The 13,435-nt window shown below is 43.9% G+C and overlaps 1 protein-coding gene across 1 annotated transcript in view; it reads left to right on the top strand.

Moving 5' to 3' along the window:
* Nucleotides 1-289: 289 nt before the first annotated feature.
* CHSY1 (chondroitin sulfate synthase 1) overlaps nt 290-13,435 on the top strand; it is a 69,915-nt gene continuing 56,769 nt past the window's right edge. The window contains exon 1 of the mRNA XM_028122800.2: nt 290-615. Coding sequence (XP_027978601.1) covers nt 290-615 — 326 coding nt within the window. The remainder of the gene's footprint in view (nt 616-13,435) is intronic.

Genomic DNA, 13,435 nt, shown 5'->3' with positions numbered 1-13,435 from the left:
CGCCGCCTCGCGCTCGAGCCGCCGCCGGCGCGCGCCGGGCATGGTCCCCTCTTAAAGGCGCAGGCGGTGGGGGTGGGCGTGCGGAACAAAGCGGCGGCGTGGGGCCTACGGGCGGCTCGGGGGCCGCGATGGGCGCGGCGGGCCCGCGGCGGCGGTGGCGCTGCCCGGGCCGGGCCTCGCGGCGCTAGGGCGGGCTGGCCTCCGCGGGCGGGGGCGGCGGGCTGAGGGCGCGCGGAGCCTGCGGCGGCGGCGGCGGCGGCGGCGGCCCGGCGGGCGGAGCGGCACGGGCATGGCCGCGCGCGGCCGGCGCGCCTGGCTCAGCGTGCTGCTCGGGCTCGTGCTGGGCTTCGTGCTGGCCTCGCGGCTCGTCCTGCCCCGCGCCTCTGAGCTGAAGCGAGCGGGCCCGCGGCGCCGCGCCAGCCCCGAGGGCTGCCGGCCAGGGCAGGCGGCGGCGGCTTCTTCCCAGGCCGGCGGGGTGCGCGGCGATGCTCGCGGGGCGCGACTCTGGCCCCACGGCCCGGCCTCGGATGGCGGCCCGCGCGACAGGAACTTTCTTTTCGTGGGAGTCATGACCGCCCAGAAATACCTGCAAACCCGCGCCGTGGCCGCTTACAGGTGAGTCCCTGCTGCCAGGACGCCGAATCCTGTATCCAGCATCCCGGTGGGCGGCCCTGCCGGTACTCCCTTGGCTTGAGTCTTTCCCAGCTTTCCAGACCCGAAGCTCCCGGGGTTCCTGTGGGACCGCGGTGCCCCTTGGGCTATGGATGTCAGACATTGGAAGCAGAGGTCAGAGGCAGGCGGGATGGTGAATGCAACGCCCAAGAGTATGGGCTTTGGGGTCAGGTGGACCAGGTTGGCTCCTGTGGGTGTGGTCCTCAGCCTGACTTTGTGTAAGGCACTTTAGCTTTCTGTGTCCAAGCCTTCTTCTTTGTTAAATGGAGCTGACCGAACATATCTCCCTCATAAGGTTGTCGGGAAAACTCTTAGCACACAGTATCTGTGACAATAGTGGCAGGGATGGTTATCGCTTGATTCTCTGAAATAGGCACCTTTGCTCTTGCAGATCCAGAGCCAAGGTAAGTTAATCTGGTCAGAGCCTTTCCAGAGCATACTTGTAGATACCACTGGTAGAGGCATTCTTGTAAACGAAAGGGGCTGCCCGATACACGCTCGACCCCACCAGTCTGTTGAGTTAATGGAAAGGGAACCTTGGGAAAAGTAGTTCTTGGCCCATGGTAGATTGGGGGTTAACTAGCTCAGTTTAGGGATGTGTGTGTGTTATCCAGTATCTGGGTCCTGGTCGGCCATATGAGTCATAAAAGTGGCTGGAATCATGTTCAGGATTAACAGAGGGATTAACCAAAATAACCTTTAGAAGGGCAATCATTTTGGAATAGCAGATTTGTATTGGAGTGAACTTGAGGTAGAAGGGTGTGGGTCCAATAAAGGGATTTAATGGAATCTTGTACGTGTGAAGTACAGGAATGCTTACCGTATGGACAAGATTTGGGATTCATCCAGCCACAGAACAAACCAATGCAGGGAGGTCCTCTGAGAAGGAACTTGCAGAGCAGTCACTGCTGAGCAAGGCCAAGCTGGTTGCTGTTGGTTCTTAATTTTATAACCAATACCTTTGAAACTCTGGCTTTTAACTTTAGTCTTGGTCTAAGTGTCCGGGCATTAAATATGAAGGGAAAAACTTCTGTGGATCTTTATTCCTCTAAGGGACGAAGTACAGGATTGAAAAAGAAGACGAAAGAGCAATAGAGAATGTCAGCACTCTCAGTGCATCGACTCCCCATTCCTACATGTTTCTGTGAGGATCTTATTTAAGTCCAGAGTCCAGGTTCTGCCAGGAAGGAACCTGAAAACCTCAGAATGTAGCCACTTTTTATAAATTTAGACTGTGCTAGTGATTGAGGAATCCCCAGCTGAAGATTTACTCCCAGATCTCCCATGATTTACCTGGAATTTTATGCAGACGGTTCTATTTTGCCAAGAGAAATGGCTACATCTGAAATTGCGGATGAGCTGTATAAATTGTTTACAGAATGGTTTTTGAAAGTAAGTCCACATGACTGCCATTGGGTGACAAACCCTGTGAAATCACAACTTTGGAGACAATTATCAAAGTAGTTTGGACAAATACTGGATTGCCCACCAAACAGATATATTTTCTTGGGTTCAGAATCCGTATGGACAAACCAGTAGGGGTCCTGGTACACCAGCAATACTCAGAAAATGTAATGCAAACTGGACCTACTCTTTTACCCTTGGAGATGATCTTTTCCCTAAGCCCATGCTTGACACTCTCACTTTTGGTCTCCTTTTCCAAATCTCCTGCTTCATCTTTTTTGGATGTAGGATTTTTATCTCATTGTTTATTTTCTTTTAGACACTTAATGGAAAGTAGATACACAGTTTGTCCTCTGGCCCCAGTTCTTTCTTCTTTGTGACAACTCTGTCTTTCTGATAAAGGGAAAACCCTTATGTGGAAACAGTGTATCCTATCCAGGCATTCTGTCAGCTTTCCTGCAGCTCTTTTATCTCTTTAAGTCCCGTTACTTGAAGCTTGGGGGTGGATTTAGCTTTTCCGTTAAGATCCTCTGCTTCTCAGCCCGACAAGCCTCTCTTTAGACCGTTTGCAGGAGATGGCACAAGACGGTTTTAGTCCTAAGGAACTTTTGGGGATGGGCTGAATTGGGATGGAGGTTACAGTGTGTAACTTATGATCCTGGCTGTGCTGTGCTGTGCTTTGCAGCGCAGGCCGAAACTCCACAGTCAGCTCTTAAAATGGAAATTGCACACCGTTTGGCATAAAAGTCGGCGTGAATCTTACAGCACGAGGTAGAACTCCAGTTTGGCACTGGGTGTGCTCCGTTTTACTTCTCCCCTAAAAGGCAAATTCATTCTTTACCTTAAGAAAAACTTTAACGTTTTTTAGTGTAGTTTTTTTTTTTCTTTTTAAATAAAATTACTGTTTGGCTTTATGGGTTTAAGGAGATGCCAGCATTTCTAGTAAGATGGCAGTATGGTGTACTTTTATGCTAAGATACTGAAAATGTCAGAATTTAGGTTTGGGGACTAGTAATTGTCTGAGATCCAGAAAGGAGCATAAAGCCTTTGGGAAATTCAGTGAGATAGGCCTGTCTGCACTAAAGTTAGTGCATTTTTAATGCTGGAACAGCCCCATCATTGCAGACTTTTATTTTCTCAACCTGCCAAATGATTGAAATTGGGAGAGGAGCCACCAAGGAATGTTAGTGCAGCGACAGCTGATAGCATGCAAGAAATAGATTTTAAAACGCAGGCAAAACAAAACTCGAAAAGTGTAGCTGATCAGAGACTGAGCAGGGCTAGCTTCTTCCGTAGGCCTGAGCAGACACCATAGCTGTGAAGTTCATAGTAGTGATCCTGGTTCATAAAAATACTCAGTTACACTTAAGATTCATCCCTTTGTTCAACAAATACATACATGGCTCCTCTGGGTCCAGACTGTCAGGGACACAGTGGTGAAGATGCTGTTCTCATGGCGCTTCTGTTCTAGTGGGAGGCAAGACGCTGGAAGAATTAATGATGGGCACTATGGAGAGAATAAAACAGGGTAAGGAAAGGGTGGGGTGGTGTCTAGAGAATTTGGTATTTGGGCGGCAGGCAGTCTGATGGTGAGGAACTGGTTGCGTGAATATCGCTGATTAGCGAGGGGGCAGAGGGTAGAGCTGGTAAGTTACAGACAGCAACCAAATTGGAAGGGAATAAAAGAAGGCCAATAAGAGAAAGTGGATGAGGCCCAGAGCGTGTCTGGTCTCATGGAATTTTATCCCAGAGCGTGTCTGGTCTCATGGAATTTTATCCGAGGTGAATAAGAAAGCCTTTGGAGGGCTTAGACAGGAAAGGGAGGTGATGGCATTATGTGCTAAAAGGTAATTCTACCCATTGTGTGGAGACTGGATTGTAGGGAAGCAAGGAGATTTTAGGAGGTGGTCTGGCTGGAGGTGGGGGTGGCACGGGGTGGCACAGGGTGACTGTGGTAACAGTCACCGTGGAGAGTTGTGGAGAATTCCAGGGGATCTGCTGGAGCGGAGGTCAGGATGTGCTGACGGAACGCTGGTGAGTGGTGAGGCAAAGAAAGACCAACAGTGCCTTCTAAGGTCTTGCCCTGAAAGACAAGTGTGAGTGGTTGTATTCTTTATTGAGATGGGGAAGGAGGTGAGTCAACAGGTCTGGTTTTGCACAGGAAAAGTTTGAAGAAGGCTTTTAGACACACAAGTGGATGTATCCGTAGCTTTATAAATGTAATGAATTTACAAAGAGATTTAGAAAAGATTAACATCTGAGGTGGTTCCAGTGCTGGAGCTCTGAAGCTGTCTGAAGCTAAAATTGCCTGAGGGTTCTGGGTAGCTGGGGTTCTGCAAATACATAGGGAAATTTGTTTTGACTCATCTATAGAGTATTTGTATTCTCAGTAATTTCACTTCAAAATGGTACCTTGATTCCTCCAGAGGGATTTATTATGCCAGTTAGTAACAGATTATCAGAACCCCTGTGTTTTTGTTACTAGCTACAGTTCATATTATTTCCATACATTTTTTCTTTGTTCTTAGTTTGATAGACAGGAATTCATGTAGTTCAGTTTTTACTTTTCTGATTTTAGGGTTACCCCCATCCCCTGCCCCAAGCTCAGAAAGTTAATGTCCTGGAGAGATTTTTAAAAGCAACATTTTTTTTTTTTTCTAATTCTAGAAGGGGTAGTAGAAATCATCTCAGACTAATTGTTTTTCCCCCAAACAGCACATTGTCTTAGCAGCATCTGTTGAATAAGCTCCCGTTTCCCTACCAATATGAAATGCCATCTTCATCATACTCAAAATTCCTGGTTATGTTTTTGGACTTCTTACTCTGTTCCACTGATCTTTCTCTCTGTTCTTATGCCAGTACCACCCATTGAAATTATTGGAAGTTGAATAATTTTTTAATATCCGGTAGACAAGTTCCTCTTTGTTCCTCTTCTGTTTCAAACATTTCTTGGCTACAGTTACCTGTTCTTGCTGGGAGAGTTTTGATACCATTCGGGTTTTCTTTTTAATTGGTTTAATGGTTTGATAAAAAAGAAGAAAAAAACATGCATACTTTGCTTTTTAGTCTTTTCTTATGCCCAGAACTCTAAGCTAATACAACACCTTTCATTTGTCTTGGTTCTTACCTCCCCTGGGCTGAAGATGGGGAACCCTTTTGTTCTTTCTTTACTTTCTCAGAGGAAAGCGGTGGATGGTTTCCCTTCTTTGCCCTGGGAGTGATAAAGGGCACCATTAAAGATTAGCATCAGTCTATAGGGAACTGTGGGAAGAAAGTTTGAGAAACACTAGCTGTAGATATAGGAATCTCATTGCAAGATGTTGTAGTAGTTAATGGCCTTTTCCGAATGCTTTCCGTGAAGGCACACTTTTTTTTTTTTTACCAACCTTAATGAGCAAATCTCAGAGTTCCTTTTCTTATTCTTGAACTGCGTAAACCATGCTTAGCTTGAAAACAGTTTAGAGCAGTACTTTCTCAGGTAGAATTCAGTTTGGGAAAAACTTAACTGCCTTCTATAATCTGAATAATCGACCTGTAAATGAACTTTTGGAGCACAACCCAGTTCACGTTGTGAATTACCTAAGATGACTGGAGGACTATGTGGTCCTGAACGTGAGTTTAGTTTTCTGTGTCATGGTTCCAGATCTTGATGCCCTCAAATAGTTAGAATATTCCAAGGATAGCTGTGGTTGTAAGCAGAAGTTTATACATGGCTGTGTTTTCATCACATGGCTGTGTTTTCATCACATGGCTAGTTTCACTTCCTTGTCCATTCATTAAGCTGCTCTGTATTGAAAACGGATTAGTAATTCTATCCTGGCAGGGTTTGTCTCCTAGGGAGGGAAAGAAATGGTAATGCTGATGATGAGGGCCTCCCGGGTGCCTGGACCAACTGCTGTGGGGGCCCAGAACACAGAGGCCTGCACGGTTTACCAAGGGGATCAGGAAAGCCCTCACCCACACTCCTGCCCCCTCTCCTTCACTTAGTCTTGAAGGATGAATAGGAGTTTTTGAGGCAGAGACAACAAATTCCAGGAAACATGGAATAGTAGGAAGTAGTGAAGGAACAAGGGGATTGTGCATTTTGAGGCTGGGATCTGAAATTTAGCATTTCCTCTAGAATTTTTCAGAGGGATTTAAATATGTGCTCAAAGATGTATGTATGAAGTGGAAATTTCAAGGATCTTTGGTGTCCTGCATTAGGAACTGTGGACCATAATTGATTTCACTGATTTATCCATACTGTGATCTGCTTCTCTAGTCCCAAAAAATGATGCGGCTGAAATATGTTTACTGAAATGAAGAGCGATTCACAGTATATTTAAATTAAGCAAGAGTAGGTTATAAAATTGTATTCCGGGTATGAAGCTACTCTTGTTTAAAATCAAACAAAATAAACTTACGTGTTTGTGTAGTGTAGAAAAGAAAGAATGTACACACAGTGATGCTGAATGATTTTTCATATTCTCCTTGGCCCTTTTCTGTACTTTGTGGAGTTTTTCTGCAGTGAACAATTATTTTGTAGTAAAGCTAAAGAACTAGGTTTAAAAAAAAAAGGAGGAGGAGGAGGAAAGGACAGCTCTTGGAAGGAAATGGGAGTGCAGTTTTAAGTGTGTTAAATTGTAGGTAGGGACCCGCAACACTGCTGGCGCCCTGGGGCTTGGGTACGAGGTCATTTTTGTTTCAGTAATTAATAGTTAATCCTGTCCTGATAAAGTGTTATTTTTCCTTAGTTCTATAACTTCACAATTCCAGGTAGTACTTGGGAGAATCAGGTGACAGCATTTTTAATGTGAGGGCCCTGGCTTCCACATGCGAATGCAAATATTCAGTGTCTCCATCTGTTGTGCATGGGGATGGAATTGGGGGGAACAAGACATTTAGGTATGATTTAAAAGTAGTGAAGCTGTGCATCTACTCACCTTAATTCAGTGTCCTTTCTAAAACCTGCATAGCTATGGTATTCGTTCTGTAACCAAGTACCTTGGTTTGTGGATGATTAAGAAGAAGAAGGTGTAGGGGCACCTGGGTGGCTCAGTCAGTGAAGTGTCTGCCTTTGGCTCAGGTCATGATCCCAGGGTCCTGGGATGGAGTCCCGCCTGCATGGAGCCTGCTTCTCCCTCTCCCTTTGCCTCTCCCCTGCTCATCGACCACCGCCCCCCAAAATAAATAAAATCTTAAAAAAAAAAAAGGTGTATTCTGTTCTGATTTGATGTCAACTCTAGGTTTGCAAACCCAAAACCTGAGGATTATTGAAAATACAGTTGTTAATGGCATTAAAACAGTTGCTTTGTAGGTTGAACCTAGGTGTGAAGGCTGCTTTTTTGTTGGGATTTTTTTCTGTGTGTTTCTAACCTACTGCTGGAAAATGATCGGGCAGAATTTACAGTAGTGAAGGGACCCAAAGGGAATGAGGGTTTCAGAAGTCACCTTTGGAGTAGAGTCTTCGGACCTTCATTAAACCCAGCTTAGACTCTGAAGAGGTGTTCTCAACAGACAGGTTTCTGCAAGGAAGAGACACAGTGGAAGTGGCTGAAGTGGGTGTAAGGCTGCTCTCCTTTTGTGGGATGACTATTTTCTCAGCCCTCTCAATGGAGGAGGGACTGCAAAGGAAATGGTGATAACCTGGAAATAAGTGTGCGGGACAAAAAAGCCAGCGGAGGCTTTAGAATCAGGTCTCATTTGCATTCTGCTTCAACATTTATTAGCTTTATGATCTTGGGAAATTATTTACTTAGCCTTGTGCCTCAGTCTCCTCATCTGTAAAATGTGGGTAACAATACCTCACACCCTGCATAGAACTGTCTATAGGCTGAGTTTCTTATGCCCTCAGTGCAGTACCCCGCCCCAGGTAACTGCTCGGTTGAAGGGTGGCTATGGGCTGCTCTTAAGCTGGTGGATACCAGGAAGTGCCTTGATACAGGAAGACTGACGTGCAAAAGGGGTCAGCCAAAGTAGGTTCAGGGTGGTTTTGTTTGCGTTAAAGAACACATTTTGTTGCTGCTCTTTTGTTTGTGTGTGTGTTTTGCTTAGAATTAAATTTGAAACGAATTTTGTTCATGCATGATTTAGTTGCATATTTACACTTTTAAGTGTACAGTAGCAAAATAGAAACTATATAAGGTTGCTCTCCAACTTTGGAAATGTATCATGAGACCAGAATTTGCCTTCTGTTATTAACACTCGAAATTTTAATTCTTAGGTTTCAAAGAGGGCGTTTTTGTGGTCTGTACTGATGAGTATTTCCACTGTTTGCTGTGAACCTGGGCTCAAAGGGCAGGTTGCTGGTAGCCCTTAATACCTTGGAACTGCCTCTTGGGCTAGTGCCCAGACCATTGTTGAGGTGGGAAGCTGTAATCCACCCGCCAGTGGCTTTATTGAGGGGAAAAAAGTCTTAATGCTTGCTTTCACCTTAAGTCCACTTTGTAGGATTAATGGTAAAGAATATAATTTGATTTTTCGTCAAAAAAATTTTTTCCCACCATTTGTGATTTCTGTTCTATTTCCCACCTATTTCCAAAAAGAACTGAGATTGTTCACGTCATAAGGTTACACAGTAAGACAGTTAAAGACTTTAAAAGAGGAAACCATGTATCCGGAAACCACATAAGGGGTAGGGAAACCAGCTAAGTATGCTTGTTCCTCATTCCAACACAGGACAGAGATAATGGACTGAATAATGCTTACAGCATCTTGCCGGAGGGCATTCCTTCGGCTCCAGGAGAAGCCTTGAGTCATCACTTGGTAGCCTGGGAAGACCTGTGAGTTTTCCCAAGGCCTGATCAAGTTCAAGTGCATGGCTGCTCTGACTGGCACCAAAGAACTGTCCTCCATGTACTTTTTTGGGAGGATGATGAGCTCCTACTGCTGCTCCATCACATTTGTGCTTCCTCTAAGGATGCTCACTACATGTGCCCTGCTTTCCCTATCATGGACCCCCGGGGGAGAAATTTCTGTCAGGTCTTAGTATCTGGAATAGTCCTTTCCCTTAACCCTGAGCAGTGGGACATAGTCCTGCGACATCTCTTGGTTGCTTCCTGGTTGGCACCCACCGTTAGCAGACGGAGAGACCACGTGACGGCTCTTGGTCTCACTGTGTGGGCGCCCTCCTTCAGGGTGGCATCTGTTCAGAGGACTCCAGTTGGTTCCGTGTTTCTTTCCCATGGGCAGAGAGCTGAGCAGGCAGCCCCTACCAGGATTTCATCCCCCTGGGACCCGTAGTGGGACCCCGCTCTGATTTCTCTACTTTTGTTTTTCTTTGGCCTTATTTTCTTGCTCATGTTTTTGTGCTGTATGCCTTTTGGTTAAGTTATCTTAAATCTTTTCTGTTACACGGAAGAATATAAATATATACCTTTAATTCCTATTATCTGTCACTTCTGCAAGGGGAAAAAATGATATTCTCCCTTCCATGACTCCAGATTCTGAGATGATTTGATCATGTGAATCCTTTCAAACTGTCTGACAATATATTTGTGATTTTGGGGAAATCACAGAAGATGTCCCGTTTTTTACTTGTAAAAATCACTGTAAGCTATTAAAATACAGAAAATGTGAAAATACTCAATCTTACTCCTTTTTTTTTTTTTTAGTTTTTGTCCATTGGATAGAAAAAAATGTTTATTACAAAAGTAGAATTTTCTGATGTCAAATCTTTTCATTTCTTTGGATGCTTTTTGGCTTAAAGTTTTTCTCCAGCTTTAAATATACCTATCTGTTGCAGAAAATTTAGAAAATGTAGAAAATAGGAAGAAAATTAAATGTCTTCTGATCCTCCATCCCCAAAAATAACCATAGTAAACACTTTGGGGTAAAGTTGTAAAATATTTTTGTATGTGTACTTTTGTTCCCTTAATAGTACACATCACAGGGATGTACTCTGGCTTGCTTGTTAAACTTAGCCATGTATTATGAATGTGTACTTACGACGGGAGTCATGCTGTAGATGCAGTTTTGTACAGAAACGTATTTTATGTAGTTTTTCTTAAAATGATAACAGAAAGGGAGACTATGTGAAGTCCTGAGTCAGCAAAGGCATTCAGCAAGGGCGAAGCTAATATTGTCCAGCTGCATCACTTAACCGTGATTTAACTCGGTGTAGGGATAGCATTTAGAGGCCTGGAGGAAAAGATGATAGCTTGCTTGGCTCTCAGATTTCAGTTGTCTTAATCTGGGCTTTAGCAAGAGTTGGTTATCAGTACATTGAAAATTGAGTTGGCTGGCAAGGGCCTCTGCAGATGTTCTGTGGTTTCAATTAAGGGAGAACTCTTTGCTCCCGGTAACAAACTTGTCAATGGCAAAGTTGACATTTGCTTATGAAAATAAGGAGCTCGACCTGTTTCTGTCACGGAAGGAGGGCCAGCTTGCTGCTTCAGCAGTGTCTCCCTTACTTCTTTCCCATTAAGCCACTCCCCCAGGTCCCCCAGGATGGTGAATCACAATTCCAGTTCCAGAACACTCTCACTTTTCCGGGAGCTCTTGAAGCCAAAGGTACCCTCCATGAAAAGATCATAATTTCTTAAGATTGGAGGATTTACAGAAACTTCATTTTGAGAGATTTCCCTCAAACCACCAGTCATTTAGAACAGAAAAGGGCAGCTTGAGGTTTTTCCCTGGGTTACCTAAAAAGGAAAAGATAATAATTGGGTGGAGTTACCATAAAACTGCAGAGAGGCTTTTAAGGATGGTTTGAGGTTAGATTGTCTGTTTTTAAAATTAATTGGTTTCTCTTCTTGGACAAATTACATGATTTCAAGTCACAGTTTAGGCATTAATCGCCTCCGCGATGGCGGTTTGTTAGCACTTGCTTTGCATGTTCTGTCTGCTGGGCCGAGGAGGGGCCCAGACGAAAATGCATGTCGATGCTCAGTCTAATAGGAAGGATTCTGGTGTTTAGAAGTGAGAACAGTTTTAAAAATTAAAGTCTTACTGGACTTCTTCTGCCCTAATGTTGTCTAAGATGGACAGTAAAACGGAATTCTCAGAGATTGCCTGAGGGTCGGGTTTTTAGCCAGACTTGGGAGGGGTGGCATTCTCCATAATGCCTCCACGCCCGTGTGTGAGCCTGTGACCGACCGCTTCAGGTTCAGCCCACACTCCCCTGTGCCCTTCATTTTCTCTTTCACTATCTTACTTTATTTGCACACTCCTGTCTTGCTTAATAAGTCACACTCACATAATGCTTCCTGCATGCCAGGGCGACATCTGAGCACTTTAGATATAAGAACCCACCTGCCCTCACAGCAACCCTGTAAGGCAGGTAGCGTTATTATCCTCGGCTTACAGACAGGGAAAGGGAGGCACACAGTGGCTTATCCCAAAGTGGAGCCAGGACTCTCACCCCAAAAACCTGATTCCAGAACCCATGCTCTTAACCATCACCCTGTGTGCTGTCTCTTGAGTAGGTTGTTCCTTTGAAGGCAGGCATTGTCTTACCCAACCCACGTCTCAGATAATGTCATGGTGCTTTAATATCTTAATGGCTTCTGGGGTTGGCTACTCTGTATTTACTATTTCGAACTTGGTCTGTTTTATTAATCACATTTTAGTTCAGAAGCAATTGGGTAGAAGCTAAAGTTAGGCTGATGTTATTCGCTATTCATGTATAATCAATTATGAGATAATGCAGACTATTTGTAACTTAGATTTCAGGAGTACTGTGAATGGTAGTATATTTTAACTCCATCATGCCTGTGAATTTTACCTCTTAATAATTGTTTTCTGGTTGTGGTTTGATTAAGTCGGGTTCTTTCTGCATGTAGGAATGGTAGGAAATGGTAATGTGTCTTATGGAAAGTGATAAGCTCACTTGGAAATGTCTCAGAGACAAATGATTTCTGCGCGTTTGTGTGTGTCTATGCACACATGACGCTTTAAGTCACTTTTTTCATGCGAGTGAGCAGGATGTATTGACTTCTTGTATGTGCCAGCTACTGAAACTAATTACTTTTTCAAAGAATTGTTGTGACTGCCAAACAAAAATCGTTTCTACTGAAGGAAGGAGTCAGAGGCTCCTTGACCTGGTTGGGGGTCCTCTTAGTACATCTTCATGGTCACCAACTTCCTGGGGTTGGGAAGCCCTCTCCCCTCTAGATTACCACGTGAGAAGGGGGTCTTTAGGTTATTATACATCCTGTGTAGATTGTAGTTCATTCTCATTCTCATTTTTATTTTTATTTTTTTTTAAGATTTTATTTATTTTTTGACGGAGAGGGAGACGGTGAGAGAGCGAGCACAAACAGGGGGAGTGGGAGAGGGAGAAGCAGGCTTCCCGCCGAGCAGGGAGCCAGACGTGGGGCTCGATCCCAGGATCCGGGGATCATGACCTGAGCTGAAGGCAGACGCTTAACGATGGAGCCACCCAGGTGCCCCTCATTCTCATTTTTAAAGAGACTTGTCTCTTTATGGAAAGGGTTGGTTTCTCTTTAAATTGCCCCATTCCTGCCACATTTACTTTTCATCCTTTTCTTTCAGGAGCTTATCCTTGGTGAAAATGAAGTACAGTACGTGGTATAGCATCTGGAGTCCCATCAGGTCCCATATATGCCGAATTCTTTGTTAAAGAGTTTTGTAAATGGCATAAGACTCCATAGGTCCATTTTAAATCCATAGGCCTTAAGGGAAAAACATTACTGCTACAGGCTTACATCATTCTAAGATGATTTTTTTCCCCCACATTTTAACATCGCTGAAATCAGGATACATTTTACAGTTGCTGGCATTATGTGATTATAATTGGCACTTTTTTTCTTTGTTATTGGTACAAAAAGCAATGGTGTATCTTATAGTCATCCTACCTTTAATGAAAAACGATATGGATGTAGTCCTCAGATTTTTCGAGAAGCATGTTTGGCAGAAAGTTCATCGAATTCTTCCTCTGCTTGAATGAGAGAAGTTTGAAGTCATTTTGTATTGTCTACATTTGGGTTAGGAATTGAATTAAAAGCCAGTAATTGCTTTTTAAGTGCCTCATTGTAGGTGGTTTATAAAATTACAAAAATAATACTGTGCTTCAGAAATTTAGTTTTGCAGATGAAAAAGTTCTAGAGACAGAGGGTGGTGATGTTGAAGAACAATGTGAAGGTGCTTAATGCCACTGAACATTATGCTTAAAAAAATGGTTAAAATGGTAAATTTTCAAGTTCTGTATATTTTATCACAGTTAAATTTTTTTCCAAAAAAAGTAATCATACTTATAAAAATTTTCCTCAATTTAGACATAACACAGAATAAAGAAAGTTCTCTTTATGCCCTTCCCCGCCCTTCCCATTTCCCTACTTCTTCTGTACCCCTTCACCAGAGGTTTGGTGTGTATCTTTTTCAACTGTTTCTCTCCCTAAGACTTTCCTTTAAGAAATAT

Source organism: Eumetopias jubatus, unplaced genomic scaffold (assembly GCF_037043125.1).
Source record: "Eumetopias jubatus isolate StellerSeaLion01/CBP00866 unplaced genomic scaffold, mEumJub1_p1.0 scaffold_7, whole genome shotgun sequence".
Classification (NCBI taxonomy): domain Eukaryota; kingdom Metazoa; phylum Chordata; class Mammalia; order Carnivora; family Otariidae; genus Eumetopias; species Eumetopias jubatus.
This window is presented reverse-complemented; position numbering and strand designations above follow the sequence as displayed.